This window comes from Aplidium turbinatum, chromosome 8 (genome assembly GCF_918807975.1).
Source record: "Aplidium turbinatum chromosome 8, kaAplTurb1.1, whole genome shotgun sequence".
In the NCBI taxonomy this organism is placed as follows: domain Eukaryota; kingdom Metazoa; phylum Chordata; class Ascidiacea; order Aplousobranchia; family Polyclinidae; genus Aplidium; species Aplidium turbinatum.
Genome location: NC_137479.1, coordinates 8447875 through 8469622, shown reverse-complemented (window position 1 = coordinate 8469622; position 21748 = coordinate 8447875). Strand labels below are relative to the sequence as shown.

The 21748-nt window shown below is 37.6% G+C and overlaps 1 protein-coding gene across 1 annotated transcript in view; it reads left to right on the top strand.

Annotated features, from left to right (window-relative positions):
* LOC145775871 (MAM and LDL-receptor class A domain-containing protein 1-like) overlaps positions 1 to 21748 on the top strand; it is a 98203-nt gene that overhangs the window by 27936 nt on the left and 48519 nt on the right. The window contains exons 40-61 of the mRNA XM_082587257.1: positions 107 to 217; positions 723 to 870; positions 1745 to 1937; positions 2431 to 2667; positions 3612 to 3800; positions 4500 to 4647; positions 5123 to 5222; positions 5712 to 5848; positions 6087 to 6222; positions 6751 to 6877; positions 7215 to 7337; positions 7644 to 7762; positions 8297 to 8494; positions 8939 to 9117; positions 11599 to 11803; positions 12176 to 12335; positions 12854 to 12966; positions 13393 to 13554; positions 13953 to 14162; positions 14454 to 14629; positions 20553 to 20712; positions 21315 to 21443. Coding sequence (XP_082443383.1) covers positions 107 to 217; positions 723 to 870; positions 1745 to 1937; positions 2431 to 2667; positions 3612 to 3800; positions 4500 to 4647; positions 5123 to 5222; positions 5712 to 5848; positions 6087 to 6222; positions 6751 to 6877; positions 7215 to 7337; positions 7644 to 7762; positions 8297 to 8494; positions 8939 to 9117; positions 11599 to 11803; positions 12176 to 12335; positions 12854 to 12966; positions 13393 to 13554; positions 13953 to 14162; positions 14454 to 14629; positions 20553 to 20712; positions 21315 to 21443 — 3460 coding nt within the window. The remainder of the gene's footprint in view (positions 1 to 106; positions 218 to 722; positions 871 to 1744; positions 1938 to 2430; positions 2668 to 3611; positions 3801 to 4499; positions 4648 to 5122; positions 5223 to 5711; positions 5849 to 6086; positions 6223 to 6750; positions 6878 to 7214; positions 7338 to 7643; positions 7763 to 8296; positions 8495 to 8938; positions 9118 to 11598; positions 11804 to 12175; positions 12336 to 12853; positions 12967 to 13392; positions 13555 to 13952; positions 14163 to 14453; positions 14630 to 20552; positions 20713 to 21314; positions 21444 to 21748) is intronic.

Below are 21748 nucleotides of genomic sequence, written 5' to 3'. Positions count from 1 at the left end.
AAGCTATTGGAAATATTTGTACTTAAATAATAAATTTTTATTGATGCTCAATTTGCCAGGAGGCAATCTTGTTGTCCTTAAATTTTACTTTCATACAATATTTCAGTTTTGCGATTTTACGGACGACTGTGGCGACAAAAGCGACGAACAAAACTGCGACGGTTACAGCAGATGCGACTTTGAAGGCGGGGATTTTTGTTTCTTTACTAATGAAAGGGTGAGTAAGTTAGATGCTTCATAATACTATATATACTTCTTCATTGTTTCAAGCAAAGGACTAGTTTTAGAATTATTTTTTGTTCGAATGAGATATTTTATTTCCTCATGTCTGACAGTGCGTCACAGATTAGCCTTCTGCCCATGTGATCTGTTGTGTTAGTTACCTGTGGACATCATTGATGAAGGGTGTCAGTCAAAATACTGCATTTCTTTCTGCAAGTTCTTTCGTTGTCATGATTTAGTTACGAAACATTTGATATTTACATGGTGTTCTTGCATGTACCTAACGAATAAGATTCTATTGGATAAGGACCTTGTGATGATTCTCCTTTTAGGGTGAAACAGGCTGTAGAGGTTTTAGAGAGTAATAATTATATTTGATGTAATGAACTTGATATATTCTGTACCGATACATTCTGTTTTGATACATTCTGATACATTACAATACAATCTACAGACGTTCTGCAATCTGCATTCTAAGCTTTTTAAACTTTTTCTTTCAGTTTACCGACGACACGAACTGGGAATTGCAACGCGCTGACTTTAACAACGATCTGACATCGGGGGAGACCTCGCCTAGTCGAGACCACACCTTTAACACGGAATACGGCCACTACATCACTGTCACTACTAAAAGACCAAACTTTAAAGGTAGGCTGCAGTTCAATGAAGTATAATAAGGCTCTTCTCAGACTGCTTTCTTAAACGCTTTATTATTTCCAAAGTTGTGTTCCATAACTCAGAAAAGTTTTTCTGTTTCTTTTTTTAAGGTTTTAAACGCTTCACGTTGTTTTGTGGATTGGCTAATGCATTATTGAAAACGTTTCACGGTTTTTGTTAGATGGATAGTAACTTTTTGAATGTACTTGATTACAAACTACAAAGTTTAACAAGTTATTTTAATCCATAAAGTTTCACATAGCGCATTTGCTTCAATATAGCCTATACTGTTCTCCTTCTGCTGTTGACAGTTCCGTTTCTAGTTTGGAAATTCTGCCTCAACGAAAAAGATTTGTTAATTAAATTTAGATTTTAGTTTCAACAACAAAGGAAACAGAACTTTGTAAGCAAAATAATAATATAATTTGAAAGGCTCTGTTTTAATTGTCGCTTACAATCGTGGTCATTTTCAACATTTGCTGGTTAAGAGTGCATTTAGAATTCGGCAAAATGTTACTTGATCTGAGTAATAAGGTGCTCGACTTACAAATATTAAGAACTGGCTTCACTCGCCCCGCGATTCAACGCCCCTTGTTCCCGTATTGCGAGGGTTGGGCGCCAACGAATGTCTACTCTCTCTGATGACATTTCTCCATGACATACGGTCCTGGAGATCTGCCGATTGCAAAACCTTCAGGCCGTTGACGAGCCAACGTTTCTAACACTTCCCGAAGGTTTTATTTATTTATGTTTATTTATCTAAGTTTTATTTCATCAGCTAGCATGTTGCGGTCATATACAGATTCAAAACGTATCACAAACCAACATGGAACTTTTTTATCCGTTTTGACGTTTTTGTACTCAGGAGACCGAGCTCGGCTCACTAGTCCCGTGTTCGAACCCACCGTTGGCACCAGTCGCTGTAACTTTTACTTCTACGCCCACCTGACCACCCAAATAGAGTCGGGCGGTCTCTCCGTATACTCCAGGGTCACAGATGGCGGACCACTGACGTTGTTATGGCAACGGTCTGACAAGACAACTAACTACTTTGTAAGGTAGGCTAAGTTTGTTTATTCTTATGTATTTCTTTTTCTTTTCTTTTCTTTCCACTCGACGCTCAGTGAGATCGAAGATTGTCCCTTCTTGCAGAGTGGGTCTAACATAATTCTTGTGCCATGGATTAGAAATTGATATGCGCAAACCACTTCGCTTAGCAATGCTGTGCTTTGATTGTGTCAAAATAAAATACATCAAATCTAAGCCTCACTAAAACATAACTGTTATGGTTATAATGTAGGCTTTTGCTAATACACACTCTAGCAATAATCACAGCACATGCACAGTGACAGCAGATCTATTAAACTTAGAACATTAAATTGCCATATTTACTTGTGCCAATATCCCAGCCAGAAAATTAGTTCTTTTTTAAATAGATTTAACATCTGCAAACGTTGACGCAATGTAAAAAGGAACTGATTTGCGGGCTGTGTTTGGTTACCGAACGGCAATGTCTTTCAATGTTTAAAAACTTTTCCTCTGTTTGTGTAGATATGGCGTCAATTTAAATGACGTGTTCACCCAGCGCTGGCAGTTGGTGATTGAAGCTAAGGTTGGCGGCCAAGACTACGGTGACATAAGCCTGGATGACCTGGTCTTCAGAGACCAGTGTATGATATCTGCAGATCAGAATTTACCGCCTGGAACCACTCCACCGACGACTGCAAGCCCCTGCGCGGGAAATGAATATGTCTGCGATGACAGATCTTGCATCGATTTCAACCTGATGTGAGTTTATTAAAAATTATGATTTGTGTTTTTTTTTTGTAAGGCAACTTTTGTTGGATTGTTTATACCTGTTTGTTCATGAGATAGTGTGCCATGTAGAAGTGTGACATTGCTTGGAACAAGTTTGGCTGATATTGGACTTGAAAGCTTTCAAATAAGAAAGCAGCAATGGCGAGTGGTTAGCGCGTTGGGCTCACAGTCGAAAGCCTGCATGTTCGACTCCAGCCACCCGCACTTGCTGTTGTTTCTCTAGGCAAGAAACTTTACGATAATTGCCTCTACCCAGTGATCAATTTCGAGTAATGGGTAGTACCAAATTTAAGTCATAAGTAAAGTAGACAACCGGAAACAGACATTGCAGTCGGCTGCAGCGTGGGTCAGGTGTACGTCGGAAGGCGTACACCGATGCATAGCGCTCAAGTCCGCTTTCCCGCAATGCAGGATAAAGATAAACAAACAAACAAACAATAATTCAAGAAAAACTTGTATCCAGCTAGCCTGCCAACAGAATGTCATTTTTATGTCGTTTCAACATCGCCTGATGTAAAAACGACATAAAAACGTAAACTTTTGCTATGCGTGGTACCAGTTTGGAGACATTTCTTTGTGTTGTAAGAAGCAAATCACCCATGATTTTGACCAGCTCATTGGCCGAGTGGTTTCACTTGTAGCTGTGGTGCTGGTAGATCTGAGATCGATTCCAGGTTGGTCAAACCGATGAAACGATACCGATTGAATTCTTTCTTTCATAACGCAGTGAGAATAAGTCGGGTAGTATTGTGATGACATCGTAAACCTGATATAAAATTAAAATTGAGCCTTGTCGCTAAAAAACCGTAGCTGTATTAGAGCGACAATAAATAAAACCATAATTACCTACAGTATGTCTTTGCATCGCAAACACACTGACAGTTTGCAACAACACAAATTGACGTTTGTTTCAGGTGTGACTTCCAACCAGATTGTCTTGATGGATCTGACGAGCTATACTGCGGTGAATGTGACTTTGAGAAGTCGTGGTGTGGCTGGCGTGACGTCAGCTCAGGCCACTACAAGTGGAACAGAGAAAACACAAGTGTCATTATGGATCCTCTCAGCCCCCAAACAGACGGAAGTGGAAACCCGAATGGATTGTAGGTTTCACTTTAATTCTCTTATTTTTCTTTATATATTTGCATTTTAATTTGTAGGAAAGAAACAATATGATGAATCCTACTTCCCGACACATAAATTCACAGTAGCGTTGATAGAAGGGCGCAGGGGGTACTTTTGGACCCGAACCGAGGGTAATTTTGAGGGCTCGAAAATTTAAGAAACCACGGCGGATTTTTTGGATATAGTATATTTTTAGGTGTGTTTTGATTTGAGGCCCAAGGATCTCATTGGTACCGGGTCCAAATTATCCTCTCAACTGCAAAAACAAAAATTTTACAACTAAGTTTAATTGAGTAGTTACTCTCAAACTAGTGTATACATTTTCATTTAAGATTAAATAATACCTAAAATTGTCAATGCAATTTTTTGAGCAGTAGAAATTTCAATTATTTTTATAAAGAAATAATTAATTATATTTGGCAACCCTGGTAACTCTTGGACTGCGGTCACACGTGGACCGTTACACCGGGTCTAAGATCATCCTTTCAACGGCCCTTTAAAATCATATGAAGAATTCAACATTATATACAGAATGATTGTACATTTACTGACACGTATTTAGCGATGAATTCAATGAGAAAGGTTGCATTTCGTGAAGATAACCACAAAAAATTAACTGGTAAGATTATCAAGAAGCTTCAAAAAAAAGTTAACAACGCATTTTGTATTGTCAATAGTTTCATGCACGTTGATGCCACACAAAGCACATTCTTGGCTCAAGCAGAACTGATGAGCCCTCCTTATGGACGATCAAGCTTGGCCTGCACAATGTCGTTCATGCATCATCAGGGTGGTTCTGACCATTCTGGCATCACCATGGTACAGGTGAGGCGATCTGATGTTTTAAGACTTGGTTGTTTGTATATTTCTCTTTGTAGCTCAAAAATTGCATTTTACTGTTTGAAAGATAGTACAGTACTAACTAAACTATTATTATTATTTATTTGCGTCAGACAAAGTTGTTCATATCCATTTAAGCATTATAAGCAACTGTGGTTCAAACCTGGATAGAAGCAATTGATTTTGCAGCCTTGTACTTAGCAAAGTTTTATTTTAAAAATAATGTTTTGCGACTACAATTGCAGTAAGAAACGTTTATCAGCTTCGTTTTACATTGCCAGTTGAGAGTTTCCTGTGTGTACTGCAGAGCGAATAGTATAAAGATTCACGCTTCAGTTCGATTTTCTGTCTCGCATGTCGTGGTCCGTAGACTTGGCCACGGCATACAAAACAAAAATAAAGACAAAGCATACTTATTTGAAGTTATTTTTAAAGATCTAACCAAGCAATTACTTGAAAGGTCGGCAATTTTGCTCCTGATGCACAAAGGGACTTTACAATCAACTGGATCCGGATATCCAACCAGCCTAATGACTGGGTGCAGGCGGTCGCTCCTATCGGTAAGCATCAGCAACTGGAGCCGAGTTCTTTCGAGAGTCACTTTCATGCGAATATGTTTATGGCTGTGTTGAAACTATTGCAAAGTGTTGGCGGAACCGGCCGTGACAGCCGTGGCCATGACAGAATGGGTTTAACATATTTTGGATCTATTTTTGTTATGCGAAAGAAATACGAATATAAGATAAACAAACAATTAAACAAACTTTCAAACGTCTTCAACATATCACTGTGAAAACATTTAAAAGTTTTTACTTGTTTGTTTATCTTATATTTTCATATTTTGGGGGTGACAAAAATAAAATATGGTAAATCCGTTGACGTTGCTCAATGTTATACGTCTGTAGTACAACAAAGTAAAATCTCTTCTATCAAAGCTCTGCTTTCACCAGATTTGTGATAAAGCTAGTAGTTATCATTTTAAGGTATAATTGTCGTCATTTTCATTCGCACACCGTGAGCGCTGAAGATTTAATCATACGATCTTGCAGGCGACCAGGAGCCAGGATTTCACATCAAGATAGTCGGGATGCCATGCTTGCGCGGGTTTGATTGCAACGATCTGGCGATTGACGACGTTCACTTTAATAATTGTCAAGCCGATGATATTCCAGACTTCTACGACAAGGTTAGAATTTAAGAAAGTATTATAGTCCGGTGTTATTCTTGATTCCTTTTTTGCATTAGAATTATGTTAGACGTGCAGGCCTAATCATATACTTCGTATTATTCGTGCGTGTGTACACACGGATAGTAAGATTGCTGGCGCCACAAAATCGAGAAGAAAAACGAAACAAAGTAAAATTGTTTCAATTCTTTTTGCGGTTTCCGAGACCTACAGATAAATGTTTACCTTTCCTCATCAGCTTGACTGTGACTTTGAGGATGGTGTTCAATGTGGATGGTTCAACTATCAGCATGATGACTTCGACTGGGTCATTAAGAGTGGCAGCTCTAATCAAGTTCTAACGAACAATGGACCTAAGTTCGATCACACCAAAGGTTAGACAATGTCGTCATTATTTTAACAATTACGTCCATTTTTATTTGTGCTCATGGTGCTGAATGTCGAAGATTGAAAGTATAGCTACTGTTCTTGCTAAAAAATCTAGACTTTCGAGCGAAAACTGTAAGGCAGGTTATAAACAGGTTTTTTGTTTTAAATTAAATTACTTGGATTCGATTTTAGATTATGTGTGGTATTTGCACGTGCTTCCAAATTGAGTGGGATAATGAAGTGGTAATAACTTAGTTATATTGCGTATGGTGGGAAGGCTTACTTTATTGGCTGCACAAGGACGTGCTGAAACAAACTATAAGCAAACTATTGTTTATTCACAAGTCATCCAAAAACTGATGCAAGCCTGCTACGGACAACAAGTCAAACACATTAAAAAAATATCAATTTCATCATTTTATCATCTGACTGCCAGACTTCAATTTGCTTTAATTTTTCTGTTTTTTTTTTCAAATATATTTAGGTTTAATGTCATGAATTCAAGAACTTAAAAGATATATCTTTGTTTTCAGGTGAAGGAGGCGATGGGAAGTACATGCTGGTCAATGCCGCAAAGCGACTTCAACCGGACTTGAGTGCTATTCTCATCACAATGAATCAAACCGCCATGCCCGGGCAAGGGAAATGCATTACATTCTGGTAAAGTTGCGTTTTCATTAAAACTCGTGTTTCTTGTGTCATTTCATATGGGCTAAGAATATAAATAAAAATGGAGCAGAGACAATTTGAAATAGTTTTCTGTGACATTTAAAAAACAGTAAAAGAAAAACAATAGTTTAAATGGTAAGATGTACTCTACTTGCTTCCTGTTTTGAAATGTTTGCAGTAATCTATAGACTATCGCTTTTTTCTTAGGGACATACCAAGACCAATAAAGCTATGAAACCAGCCATTTTGTCACCAATCTTAGATCATCGAAATTTAAAATATTTCGTAATCACTAATCAATGTTCTTTCTACATCATTCCTGACACAGGTACCACATGTTCGGTCCAAGCATCGGTGTTCTTGGCTTGAGGATAAAGAAACATGGGAAGTCAGGCGACGGTAACGACCCTTGGAAGCTTCTGTGGGCCATGGCTGGTACACAAGGAAACAGGTTCGGTTCTGCCCTTATTCCTTGAAGTATTTTGATTCTACAGATCGAACATGATTTTGTAAACGATTTTTGCGGCGTAGCGTACACCAGCTAAATGGTGATATATGATACCATGGCATTTTTATTACAGTTATTGGTAGTTTATTGTAATTGTACAATTTCAAACTTTTGGTTTGGTTTGTTTGCTTGTGAAATTATTTTATTTCAATCATTTAATTTTATTTTTATAAGAGCAAAGTAACTTTATTAAAACTTGAACCACGTGTAGTGCAACACATACCATTCTTTTACTTTTACACAAATCAGGTGGAAGAAAGCATACGTGCATGACTGGTCGACTAACTTTAACTGGCAGTTGCAATTCGAAGCTATCAGGGGCGGCATAGATGGGGATATTGCAATAGATGACGTGCAAATACAAAATGGTAAACCTATCTTTTTTAAATATATACAGTAATTAACACTTTATTGAGTAGGCCTAGTAAGTAACGAATAGAATCTTGTAAGCCAAGACCAGCTGCTGAAATGTTTCGCTGTACAAGAAACATTGAACTGACTTTGGAGTGTCATTGTGTTTATAAACAAACCTTCCAAAATGTTTACGACATGTTTTCGTTGCAAATATTTTAATGCTAAATTCTTTTTCATTTTTTTTTCAAGCTTTTGTTTTAAGCTGGGCTGGTGTGTCAAGGAATTCAATTGATACTTGTCCTGGTAGTCATAGGCAACGTTATGTAACGTTGTCACTACTATAATGTTTAGTTTCTTGCACACGAATACTTCTTGAACCCAAAGGGCGTATGCAAATACAAAACAGCTTATAAGCTGTCACTACTTTTCTGGCGTTTCCAGCCGGCCAAACATTCCCTTTTTACGTTGATTTAATGTCTGTGTAGACATTAATTCAATGCAAAAAGAACAGATATTCAGACTGGGTTAACATTGTGGTCAACCGCCAGGTGAGTGTCCTGAACCTACCAACGAGTGCAACTTTGAGGCCAATCGGTGTGAGTGGAAGAATGATGACACAGCAGATTTTGTTTGGGTTTGGGCAACGGCAGATGGAGCCGGGGATTACCGCCCCCATATAGACCATTCCACCCAATCTCCTTCCGGATCGTATCTCTACAACAACGCATACACGAATACACAGCCAGGTTGGGAAAAGCGCTTTGTAATTTCACTCTTAGTCACAATTTAGCCGAAATTGTATTCAAAGGCCAAGACAAGTATTGGCTTTAATAATTAAAATCAAAGGATCAAAGCCTTACTACCCTTCCCCGGGAGGTTTGCCAGGTGGTTGTGAATATATAGCATGCTCTTGTTTATTGAAAACTTTACAGAGCGTGCTTTTTTCTACAGTTTTTCAAATGTGAGTTTAGTAACATGACGTCACAAACAGTTAAAGCAAGCTCTTCATCTTTATCTTAAAAAAAATTTTGAAACATTTTGTTTAATTCCAATGCTTCCCTTGTGTCATGTGCGTGTATTTAACTTGCTTTTTGCAAATTTTTTTTCTGAAGGCGGTTTAGGCAGTTTAAACAACTCAGAAAAGGCATTCACAAGATTCGATGATCTGACACCTTGATCACATGTTGCAGGTCTGACCTGTCGTCTGGAAACCCACGTGATGCCGAGCACCCAATCAGATTGCGTGCAATTCTGGTACTTCATGGACAATGATGACGACCCAAGTCATGACCCAGGAACATTGAGTGTTTATAAGAAGCAAGACAACGGCTATCAACTCCAATTAATTTGGAGTCTATCTGGTGGCCAGGTATTTCATGTTTTGATGTAAACTTTTTCCATTCCCCCAAAGATAGTGCCATTATTCAATAAACTAGCTTGTTATGGCTGCGCGTACAACGTATTGATGCTATTATTTTCCGACAGAAAATATGTTTTCAGCGAAATCCAATTTGTTTGTCTCTTTGTTTACGTATCATTTCCTAGCATTCAACTGGTGGCCTACGAAAATAGATGGCCTGGACACCGTGCACAAGCCTTCAGAACTGAAGGCTGAAGTCTGTTAAATAATGAAAAGCGTACTTTGGTTGGATATTCGTCAAGAATGTTCATTCAAGCACAATAGTGTTTTTTCTGATGACAAGCAGCTTTAATATGCGAAAAAAAATATCGTAGCATTTATCAAGCAACATACAAACACAATTCAATAATTTAAACATTGAATGGAATGCTTAAGATGTACTGGTATTTCCGAAGTTTTACTGATATAATTATCACATTATCAATATGCTTACATACAGATTGCAAAAAAATCGACTGTGTGAAAGCGCAATCTCCAAAACAGACTTGCAGATTAAATGTGTTAAGTAAGGGCGTCTTCAAATAATACGAGTAAACAATAACATTAGATGTCAAACGAAAAGAAAACTAAAAAATACATGAAATGGGTAATTAGAGCAAACTTTTTGAATGTTTTAATTATGTATTACAGTCTGTTAACTCCGATGTACAACTGTTGTCTACACATAAAAGTATATTTTCAAAATGGAAAGTGAGGTTGATCATACTTTTCAAACCTAACCTAAGATATTCCTATCCCAGCTTTATCACTTTCAGTTCAGTTTCTTTTGAACTCCTCGGGGTATTCATTAAGGCATAGTTTTTAATGAATACATTAGACAATATCCGAGAATGTTTCGTTGGTATACCACTGAACTTGTACTGTTTTGCAATTAGCATGAAATTGTTTATACAGAATGACCTACAGAACGACCTTGTTAATCTTTGAAAAAAAATCATACAAAACACAGACCATTGGACAAGGGTGTGAACAGGGACAGTCAGTGCACCTCTATCAATGGTGGTAAAATAGTCTTTATATTTCTCAAAATAATAATAAGTGTTATCATCATTTAATATTGGAATCTTTCGAGCACAAACTGCACTATGTTTAGTTACAACCCACTTGGCTCTTGGAATGCTATCTTTCCACTTTTGTTTCTCTACATCATCTTTTGGAAATTTATACTTTGGACAGCTTTGTCTGATGCAAATAAATTATTATTATTATACACAGAGACTTTGATCTCGGAAGAATCATAATTTGAATTGCAGTGAGGCACACAGCATTTAAGAGGCATTATTTATTTATTAGGTAATCTGTAAAAATACTTGTCTATTAGCAAAAAGGTCTACACTGATGCAGGCCTATCATATAAAGTTTACTTGATGCTATCCTTAAACAGACACAGTAAATTGCCTTAATTTAACTACAAGTCTTCTTTGTTACTTTACTACCTCACTTAAGTTTTTACTGATGATGATGGCGTATGAGCAAATGATGATGATGGCGAAAGTTTTTACTGTGTTCAGCTAAAAACTTTTCAAGAATAATCAGGACACTTAACACACTTTCGGTAGGCTACAAATAGTGATTGTACAATATAAAAATATCTGGCCAACTAGGGCTTTCCAAATAATTTCATTGCCACAATGCCACTACCTGAGTGTATGTTATGATAACCCTTCCTACTCTGAAACAACTAGCCTACTAGTTCCTTGTAAACCTTCTCAGGACTATAAAATAACCTCTAAATCATAAATCCTGCTTACAGATACCAACACATTACAGGTATTCTTTAGCATTTCAACTCTACTTCTGTAGGCTACATGCATCTTTGAGCTTCTGTTAATACTAATGAATTCAGTAAAAAGCTGCACTTGACTGCACCCAGCAGGCCCTAGCTAGCAAAGCTTTCTATTTTATATCGTTTCAATGTCTACCGATGTTGAAACGACGTAAAAGAAAAACAAATTTTATCAATTCTAGAATGTGACTCAACGATCGCAAGAAAAACCTCCCTTGGGAGACGTTTTTTCTTTATCACAAACTTGGAAGTCAGCCGTCAGTTCTGAAGGCTTGTGCACGTTGTCCAGGCCATCTATTTTCGTAGGCCACGATTCAACTCCTTTAAACATAAACAAATTGATATAGAGTGTGAAAATCTCATTGTTAAATATTAGTTATTAACAAACTAAAAAATCTACCATTGATCTTTTCTACAAATGCTCATGTCTGCACTGACAGGCAGTGATGCTTGCAAAAGTGGCTTTGAAACTTTACATTGAGTACTTTATGTTGTGTTCACACCAGGCCCACGCCATTGTCATCAGTTATTCTCAAATGCGATAATTACTTAACTTCATTCACAATTTGTAAATTGTACCAATTTTTTTCCGCTTTCACTTAATTGCGGCAAAGATAGAGAAACGAATGTGTTTTTTACCCCAGGGTCCACGGTGGGAGTCTGCACGTGCCACGGTAGTCAGTGGTGACAGTCCTTACTCGATCGTGTTTGAAGCTGTCACAGGGAGCGCCCCGCAGTCGTACTCGATAGCCATCGATGACGTGAAGATCTTGCCTGGCGCTTGCCCGCCCAAAGGGAAATGTGATTTCGAAACAGATCTTTGTGGTTGGTTCAACTCAAAAGATGAAGGTGCGGGTGGCCAAGCAAATATGATTTTATTTTACGTTCGATTGATGATTTACGTATAACCATCGATTAGTTCTTAAGACCTAAAGCCAAAATGGCGCTTTTTGTACTTAGGATCTGTTACCCTTAGGAGCAAAATTTTTTGTTGCATTCTGCAGACATTGAATCAATGTTAAATTAACGATGAAGAAGAATGTTTCAAAGTTTAATTTTGCTAGCTGGAAAAGTTTTTTTTATATATATCCTGAAAAAGAATGTGTTGGTTGTAATATCGAGCTAGCTTTAGACAATGCTCTAAAAATGTTTTTATGGCTTGCACATCTTTTTTGTCTTTGACATGATATGTCGTCACTTGAATTTGTTTTATTTTTGCAGGAGATGATTTTGATTGGATCTGGAGCAGTGGCGCGACACCTAGTGGTTACACAGGTCCGTCGGCTGATCACACCTTAGGCAACGACAAAGGACATTACGTTTACGTCGAATCTACGTCGCTGAATTTAGGAGGCGAAAAGGCCTGGCTGGTCTCTGAGAAGTATGTTTGTTTAAGAAACAAAAATCTTTAACATATATTGTGTTACTGCTGAGGTAAAATCTAACTATACTCAATGAAAGGTTTTGTATGTTTCACGCTACGACATCGAAGAAACTGAAAATCTATTACTCTTTGTCGCCGCTTTGTCATTTCTTTATTTATTAAAGTTGCTTTTCACAATTATTTTTATTAGGTAATGATCATTGGTCATCCATCAGCATATCTTTTTTATTTACCAAAATGACCAGCTACTGGCACGTATTCTATTTTTGCTTGGGATATTTTTATCATATAGTCTTAATTTCCTTTGTTTCGCCTGATTTTGTAGCAGCAATCAGCATGAGGAAAAATATTGAAGAAGATAGTAAAATCAATTAAAAAATTTGTTGGTGTATTTATGATATTTTGAATTCAAGAAGTATAATTTTGATTTCAAAAACAGCATAAATTGTTTATTCCAAGTTTTTAACAACGGTGCTCGACAACACTATGTCGTTCTTGGTGACGTTTTGTTACAGATTCCTACCAACAGTTGGATCTTGTTTGAAGTTTTACTACCACATGCTTGGAAGGACCACTGGCCAACTCAATGTACTAATTGAAACCGAATATGGCTTGCAGACCGCATCAAGTGAGACAATTTCTTTCAGTTCAGTTTGTTTTTATTTCTGACCATCATAACGAAAAAACAATATATGACAAACATAGCAGAGGTTTAGAAAAAGGTAGAAGCGATAAAACGCGGACGTTATAGCGTGTATGGTACCGAAGCAGGACAATCAGTTTAAAATATGGAACGGTCGCAATACCTCAACTCAAATAAATTTCTTAAGTTTCTCAAATTTCTTACTTAAATAACATGATACCAAGTGGTCTCAAAATGATGACTCTTGATCATGAGTGCGTTTGTGCATAAACTTTGCATTTATTTTCAGCTCATAGTGCAAATTTGAAAGAAGATTGAGTTTACGAGCAAAGCCATTATCTTGTTACATGTAGTTACCAAAATGGTTGTGAAACAGGCAAACAGCACCTATATCATCCACCTTGTTTTCAGCTCTCAAAGGCGACCAAGGTGACGTCTGGCACTTGAAGAAAGTAGACATTGAGGTCGGAATAGAACACAGGATTATATTTGAAGTCATCAAAAGCACGGTAGCGGATGCATCTGATATCGCCATTGATGACATAGACATCGACATTGGATCCAACTGTAATGGTATGCTTGAGGAATTTAATGCAAAGATTGAACCTTCAATAAAACAAGCTCATTCTAAAATTGAAAAGAGGTGATCTCGTGAAATTAACGTTTACACGATCTATAAAATACCTCACATGATCTATTTGAAGGTCTATATCTGTTCACTTTTCCCTTTGGTAATGTGGAGTTGATAGCTTTGATGAGCACCGCACGTGGGAAAAAAACAATGTTCCTTGTTTTCATGCATCCTTAAAAATGACATGTAATGTGAAAGACAATGACATTGCAAAAGAAAGGCATTCTGCCACTCGTTGGTTGTAAAAACCGTTTCTTAACAATATATTGGCTTTGTAAATGAAAATAATAAATTGTACAGTATTATATAAACAATATTCCTATAACTTGTTTATTTTTAGGTGTCATTTTGACCCCTGTGCCACCAGTCACCACTTTAGCCCCGCCCTTGTACAGCGAGATGCCCGAAGATTGCTCCTTTGAGACTGGGACTTGTGACTGGGTGAACGAAGACCCTCAAAACCCAATATGGGTTAGGCAGACCGGAATAACGTCGGACGGCGTTAGTACTGGGCTTGGACCTAGCTTCGACCACACAACGGGGGGAGACAGTAAGTTCACTCAGGAAGTTCTTCGGACACTCAAAGAAGTCAATTGCTCATGCTGATAAAACGTGCGAAATACAAGACGTTGCTCATTTTTAACTTTTCAGTTTATTTCGTCATATAATGGTTAACTAGACTAGAGAGTAAAATCAATCATTTTTACATCGATACATTGATTACACTGATGACATGTTTACATCGTTTGCAGACGTTGAATCAATGTAAAAAGGGCTGATTTTTCTAGCTGATGTTTTTTACCGATACTTACTTACAAAACATGTATAATTTCTAATCCAGGCGTCTACCACGTTGAAGCAACCTCAGCAGGGTTTGAGGACGGAAATTATGCAAGCATCACTGTGAATGGTAAGGAGTATGCGGTCAATGGCAGAGGACATAATGTCGTTGTCATCAACATCAGGACAAAGGATATTACTTCGAAAGTGTTTGACACATATGGATCTGCAGCTGAAGTAAGTTTACACTTGTCTTGGTGTAAAATAGTATAACGCTGAGCTTCATACTTTGTTATGCATGCCGCTGTTTTTAGCAAGTCAGCGTGAATTGTTTGGATGAATGACACAGCACTTATCTGTTGTGTCTAATCGGGATTTTTCAGCACCGCGTTATTTTAATTATGTTGTAAGTTACACTACATACCCACCAAACACGGGCTAATCGTATCACCAGCAATCGAATTCGACTACATTTCTATATGTAATCGTAGCCTACACAAAGTCATTGCCAAACTAATCGTAATCGAACACCTCCTCAACAAAAACGTAAATGTAATACTAATTTTAATCGAATGAATTGCGAAAGTAATCAAATGGAAATAAATTCAAATCATCTTTAAAATTCTTATGAGTTCAATTCTATACAAAATTTATGTTTTACCACCCTCTTGTGTAACAAAATAGAATAATTTTCAGTGTTTTGCCGCGTTTTGATCAAGCTTAGTGATGTCATTGGTTTAGATTGGTTTAACCCTTACGAGGTTGGGCTCTCTGGAGTCTTGCTCAGTTTGGGGGGGGGCTGTCGATTCTTCTTATGCTTTAGGAGTGATATCTCTGTTATTTTTTAAGGTACGGTTTCAAACTTTGGGATTCACTTTGTAAAATTATTCACGCTGAGCATATCCGAAAATTAAACCTATGTGAATTTTAGAACTGCTCATAGACGTTGAAATGTTGAGGTGACTTATGACTTTTGGATTATTTTGCGATTAAAGCAATTGTAGCGTGAGTTTACACATTATTTTTTGGTAGAGTAATGAAGAACATGCATTGCCATGTTGTGATTAAATTTTTTTTACATAATCTCAATTTGAACCTATATTTTTCATGCAAAATAATAACTTTTCCCACGCTCAAAATAAAGCTCGCTTCTTGACTAAAAGAACAATGCTTCATCAATTACATGCAGTAATGAGATTTCTGAACGCGTGTCACACCAATTTGGATTATGATCTTGTGACCTCGGTTCCAAGAACAGCAACTCCTACGCTTTATTAACAAATGTAGACCAGCTGAAGAAGCAGGGTGGCGTTTATCAAATACTATTATGTAATCCACGAAACGAATGGAAGATCATGCAACAAAAAAAGCGGTTTAAATGCAATGTATTGTAGTTGCAACAGCGTCTCTCAATGTAAGTTCAATGTGAACTCGGCTACATACAAGGCTAGTACTAGGAGTAAGATTACCCGATAAAGTCGATGATGCTTTACATAAACAGAAGTCAGAAAGAAATTCAAAATAAAACAGTTACGGTTCATTAATTAACAGAACGTCACAACGCTTTTCATCAAAAGGAAAATCTGTAATGCCTCGGGTCATTTTCTTGTGGATTCAATAAGCTCTCTAAGATTCATATGCCACACACTAAAATCCAAACAATATTTAGATTTATTCAAAGTAGTATTTATTATGCGTCAAATCATTGTGAACCTGGAGAAATACTTTACAAAGAATTAGCTGCCTTTTTTTTTTTGCCTAATGGGCGTTTATGCGATAAAAATGTCAGTTTGGCAGCAAAATATTGATAAGTATTTTGATTTGGTTACAGCAATACCGGACTGCAGCAATTGGCACAAGGCTCTTGCAGCAACGTTTTTCAACTTGATTCAATGGTAAAGCAACCTGTGTTCTGTCAGGTTATGTACACACAAATTCAGAAATATTTAAGAATATGCAATGAGGCACATTGAAATTACAAGTGGCTGCACATTTACAGTTCGATAATACGAGAAATTGAATACAACGCTAATACAATCATTTCGACGTGGATTCAACATTGCAAGACGATGTAAACATGCGCGGGTTTGCAATTAGATTACTTCTCTTCTGTCCTTGTTTGTATAAAAGTCATAAAATCAGTCGTTGTATCCGTGCTAAAATTCAGCTATGCTCAAACCGCATTATATTGATATTTTCTAAATAGAAAATGGATTTATAAAATATGAATACAATACTGTTTCAGCATATAAAAATGCTGAATTTTACATCGAGTATTACGATTAGTTTTATGACCCACTTTTTATACAAAAAAGGATAGATGATTTTGATAAGCAATCTAATTGCAAAACCGCACATGTTTACAAGTATTCAACGTCTTGATATGTTGAATCAACGTAAAAATAGCTATCTGTCTAATAAAAGGAAAAAAGGAAAATCTCTCATTGAGCTCCGCGTTTTATTTAGGCTGTGGTTGAAGCCAAAGTTTATAAAACCGCAATCATTCAAATAGTTTATTCTGCGCAAAAGCAAACTTGACATACTCGTATGGAATGTGCAGGGCATAAAGGCTTTTCACAGCATTGACATTGGCCACGGTTTTTTGGTAGTTTATTTTTTGTGGCTTTGGCACCTTCTCAATAAGCAAACGCAGTAGTTGTCCACCGTGGGGACTTCGCTTTGCACGTGAATGAACCAACCCATCCTTTGGTCGATGATATCGGTGCCACCCTTTGTGAAGTCGTAAAGCTTATACAAGCCTGGCTTCTTTTTGCCGTCATCCTTGGTAATCCCCAATAGAGGTTGCATGGTCGTCAACATCAACACATTCCGCATGCCAGAGTTCTTCGTTTTTACTACATAAGAATGTAGGCTGAGATCAGCCTCACTCGTCTGCCAATAAATTTCGTACGAAGATTTCTCCCTACCACTCACTTGCTTCACTTCCAGGGGTATTCCTCTACGTATAGCGTTGAGGGTTCCAGCTGACGTTATACCCCTGTCAAGCAACCACTGCGCGAGTGGTATGGAGGTGTAAAAGCGGTCATACAAAATATTCCGACCTTGAAGGTCACCGTGTTGTTCCAGGCTCATCACCATTCCTTTTACCAGTTCTTCTGTTCCACAAACGTAAAAATTAAATGGCTCTTCCTTCGGTTTACCTGAATAGACCGATGCCGCAAATGTGTATGGGAATCTGCTGGCGTTTACCGACTTGAACAGAAGGCCATATTTCGCAGGCTTGTTTGGATTATATTGCTTGAAGGCAATTTGTGTCCTCATGGGGTATAGCGTTTTGTCCAACGACAAGTAGTCACCTGGAATGACATGTTTGCCGCAGTTTTCGTTAAACATTTCGAAAACGACTCGAAATGCGGCCAACCGGTCATTCTTCCAACGATGCGGCCTAGTATTTTGGTCGTCGAACGAAATGTTCGAAAATAAAAATTTAAAGCGGTTCTTGCTCATTGTTGCACTAAACACGGGATGTCCTTGCAGTTGATTGAACAATACATCCGTGGAATGACCAGCCTGTCCTAAAAGCCCCCGAAAATACTCCAATTCAACAAAGGCCAGCATCTCCTCGTTGTTGGTTGGGCCAAAATAGCAGTACCTGCTGTCATCTAAAATTCTCTCTGGCAATTGAGAAATGAGTGTGGCAATTTTTCTATTTGTTTCTTGAACAATAATGTTCAAAATGTTTAAAGAAAAAAATAGTTCCCATGCTTGCCGAGGGGTCTTGGCTTCTTTGGCTTCTCCTCTAACACCAATCGGGCCAGATATAATGTTAGCCCGGCCCCTTCTCCCATTGTGCACCGGTCTCGCATTAGACCAAGTAATGCTGACGCCGCCCTCTTGTCTGTTCTTTGGCTTTTCTACAAAAGTTGTATAAGACTTCAGTGTGTCAGGAAAACTCAACAGCATCGTAGTTGTTCATGTCGAGATAGGAATCTATGCTGTTCACCAGTCTTTTCGATGTTATAATCCGTCCTGATGGCGCAAACTCCGGTTGAACATCGCCCATGGAAGGTAACTGGTCGTCAATCTCGATCGGAATCGCTGTTGCGGAAGTTGACGGAGAAGAATCCGCTTCTTCATCTGAATCGGAGTGCCATAAATCCTCCAAATCATCCACCTGGCTTTCGTCGTCAGAATCCAGTAAAACATGTTGCAATATTTCTTCAGCACTGAATCCTTGCCTTGCCATGTTTTATTTAAAAGTGAAAAGGACGTAATTTTTTTAATAATGGCGTTGAAATACTAAAGAAAATGTATAATGAAACAAATTGTTAGTCCCATAGAAACTAGTTAGAAAAAAACTGTTACACAGAATTATAAAAATCGAGAATAAATCAAAACTTTGCAATATAATAAATTGTCAGACCGTTGTTAAAAATTGTGAAGTGCACTTTACATATTTACTGATGATGAAACTATATGAATGCTATGGTTATCTATGGTGATTCAGATTAGCTTTTTGAGCAATGCTTCACGTTTATGATAAACTACACGTAGAAGGGAAATCCAACAGGCGTTTGCACAATATCGTCGTTTAGCGACGTAGATTCGACGAAAGCGGCGTAATAATTAGTAGGCCTACCTGGTATCAATATTGGCTGTTTCTGCAATGTTGCGTTATGACCATGAACGCCACGTGGCTTGAAAAACAACATTATAACGCTGAATGAAACCATGTGCATGAAACTGATAATCTATCTAATAAAATTATCTCTGATGTAAATTCAACGATTGGGCAATGGTATGTCTCAACAAAATTACCAAATATTCCATCATTTTGACGGCTAGAATGCATTGTTGAACCTAAACCGAAAAATATAGATGCGCTGTTCATTCATAATTTTTGATATTTGTTTATATGTTTAGTGAAAATAAGCTGTCATTCTTGTTATTATATTGAAAACGAAAAGAGCAGTTTGCAAAACGTCTATATTACCATGAATGCGGTTTCATCTATTTTGATTGTCCCTTGCTGTAGGCCTACTCAGGCAAGTTGTAATTATCACTTCACATGAGACAACTTGACAAGTAAATACACAAGTTTTCACAATTTATGACGAGTTATAGCACATGGAAATGTTACGCTACAATTGCTTTGCGAGGTACTGCATCGCGGTTTAGTTTATCAGTGACAGTGAACCTGGTACAAGAAGCCTCGAATATATTGATTCAACTAAGCTGCATCACGTATAAACGTGGTGGAACGATCGTCCTTTTCACAAAAGCGTGATGTTCTGGTTTATCCTACACAAATGAGAAGCGTATTGCATTTCAAATCTTTACATGTCGACTTGGAAATAAATGTTTACAAGTATATGTGAGAAGCTTTGGGAACATCGACGCCTTTTCTGCTTTTGATAGTGTGTCGGACAAAAGGAAAGATTTGAAACCAAAATCATAATATGTTACAGAGCAGCTTCTATAGTAGGCAATAACGTTGTAGCCTATGCTTTGTTTGATTGAAAGGACATAATTGTCTGCGAAAAACTATTCTCGCTCTAGATGCATTGGCACCAAGTCTTATGTTTAATTTTACGCAATTTCAACCGCAAGCGACGGTAACTCATCGTAACAAAGTTGAAGCTTTTCTTGTATCGACGTCGCTTATAAGCCGTGGTGAGAACAAAAGGTCCACGCATACTGTCAATTTCCTTCACGCTGTGAAGCAGTTAGGATTAACGAGACATGGGCCAAATTAATTACTTTCATCCAGCTGGTGGGAAAATTTTGAACAATAGAATATGAAATATTTCAGAGGATGTGCTGAGAAATGCCTTATATCTCTCAATTTATAACCTTTATTTGCTCAAAATTTCAGCTCAATAGAGGTGAATGAAAGTTAGGAAAAGTCAAGAAATCTCATAGTCGCAGCCTCAGGGGTTTTAGAGATACAACTGTTGATGCAAAAAAGTTGAATTGACAGCCCCCCCCCAACCTTCAAACAGTTAAACTAGATAAATGTTAAACAAAGGTTTTGAAAATCTCGTAATTCTTGACACTGACACAGTTTGAGGAAAACGTTATTTTCTGTAGATTTTTTTCATTAGAACTGAAATTTCTTTATGAAACAGCATGGATAGAAAATTTATCGTAAAAAAATCCTAGCTCTGTCGTTCAAAACTGATCACTCGTTCGTCTCCAGGTCAAGGCAATGATAGCTTTCCTTGATGACAGAGTGGATTATGATTCGGTGATAGCCATTGCCGTCATGGATTCCAGCTTTCCAGACAATTTCGACGATTCTGACGTTGCGTTTATGGAATCACTTGGTGCTGGTGGCCAGAACTGCCCTGTTGCTTTGGGTAATGATAGAAATACTGCAAGTTTTCGTCACTTTAACGTTTGTGATTTTGTCATTTCGACTAAATGACCAGCTCAGTGGCCGAGTGGTCTCGTTTTCGGCTTTGGTGCTGGTAGGTCTGAGATCGACTCCAGGTCGGGCCAAATCGAAGACTTTAAAAACTGTACCGATTGTGTTCTCTCTTGCATAATGCAGAGAGAAAAATCCTGGTAATAATGTGATGACATCGTAAACTTGATATAAAATTAAAAATGAGCCCTGTTGCTAAAAGACCTTAGCTGTTGTAGAGCGACAATAAATAAAAGCATAACATTATCATTATTTCGACTGCATAAGTATGCAAAGAAGTTAAGAGACCAACATTGCCATCCAAAGATTTTATAAATTATGACTGGTCTTATATATCAATCAATAAACATTGCTTGTAATGTGAGACTCTGTTGTGAGGTTTCTTGAATAACAGTATATCAGGTTTTATCAACATTAACTTTGTTATGAGACTGATGTGTTCAGCAAAATTATTTCAAGACAATGTATTTCTTTCTGTCGACAGGTCATTGCTGCTCTTATTTATAATACTTGCTTTATTTTGTTCATCTTTAGAGCTTCGTGACAGTTTCGCGATGCTAACACAGAAAACGCGAGCATTGGATAACCTCCCAAGTTGGTTTGCTTGCAATTACGTGGCGAAGAACTTTGGAATGGCAACTGTGATTGGCGTTGCTGAAACTGGTCAGTGAAGTTGCGACAACTAGTTAAAAAAATAGTCTACTGTACGAATTCCTTACATTGTGTCAAACAAAGGGTTTGTCAGCGTCAATCTGTTTTTGAATTATTATGTAATTTTAGTAGGCCCAATAAAACGTTTGACAAATTACGATCAATTGCATCATTGGTGCAACTATTTTGTTGAGTAACTTCAATAGTGCACAGAGGCACAAAGTAGGAAATTTTGGTTTGATTCTACCACTGTGTAAGTTAAGAATTCCAAAAACTCCAACATGATGGAATGTCGCAGTAAAAAAGAAGGTGGGTAC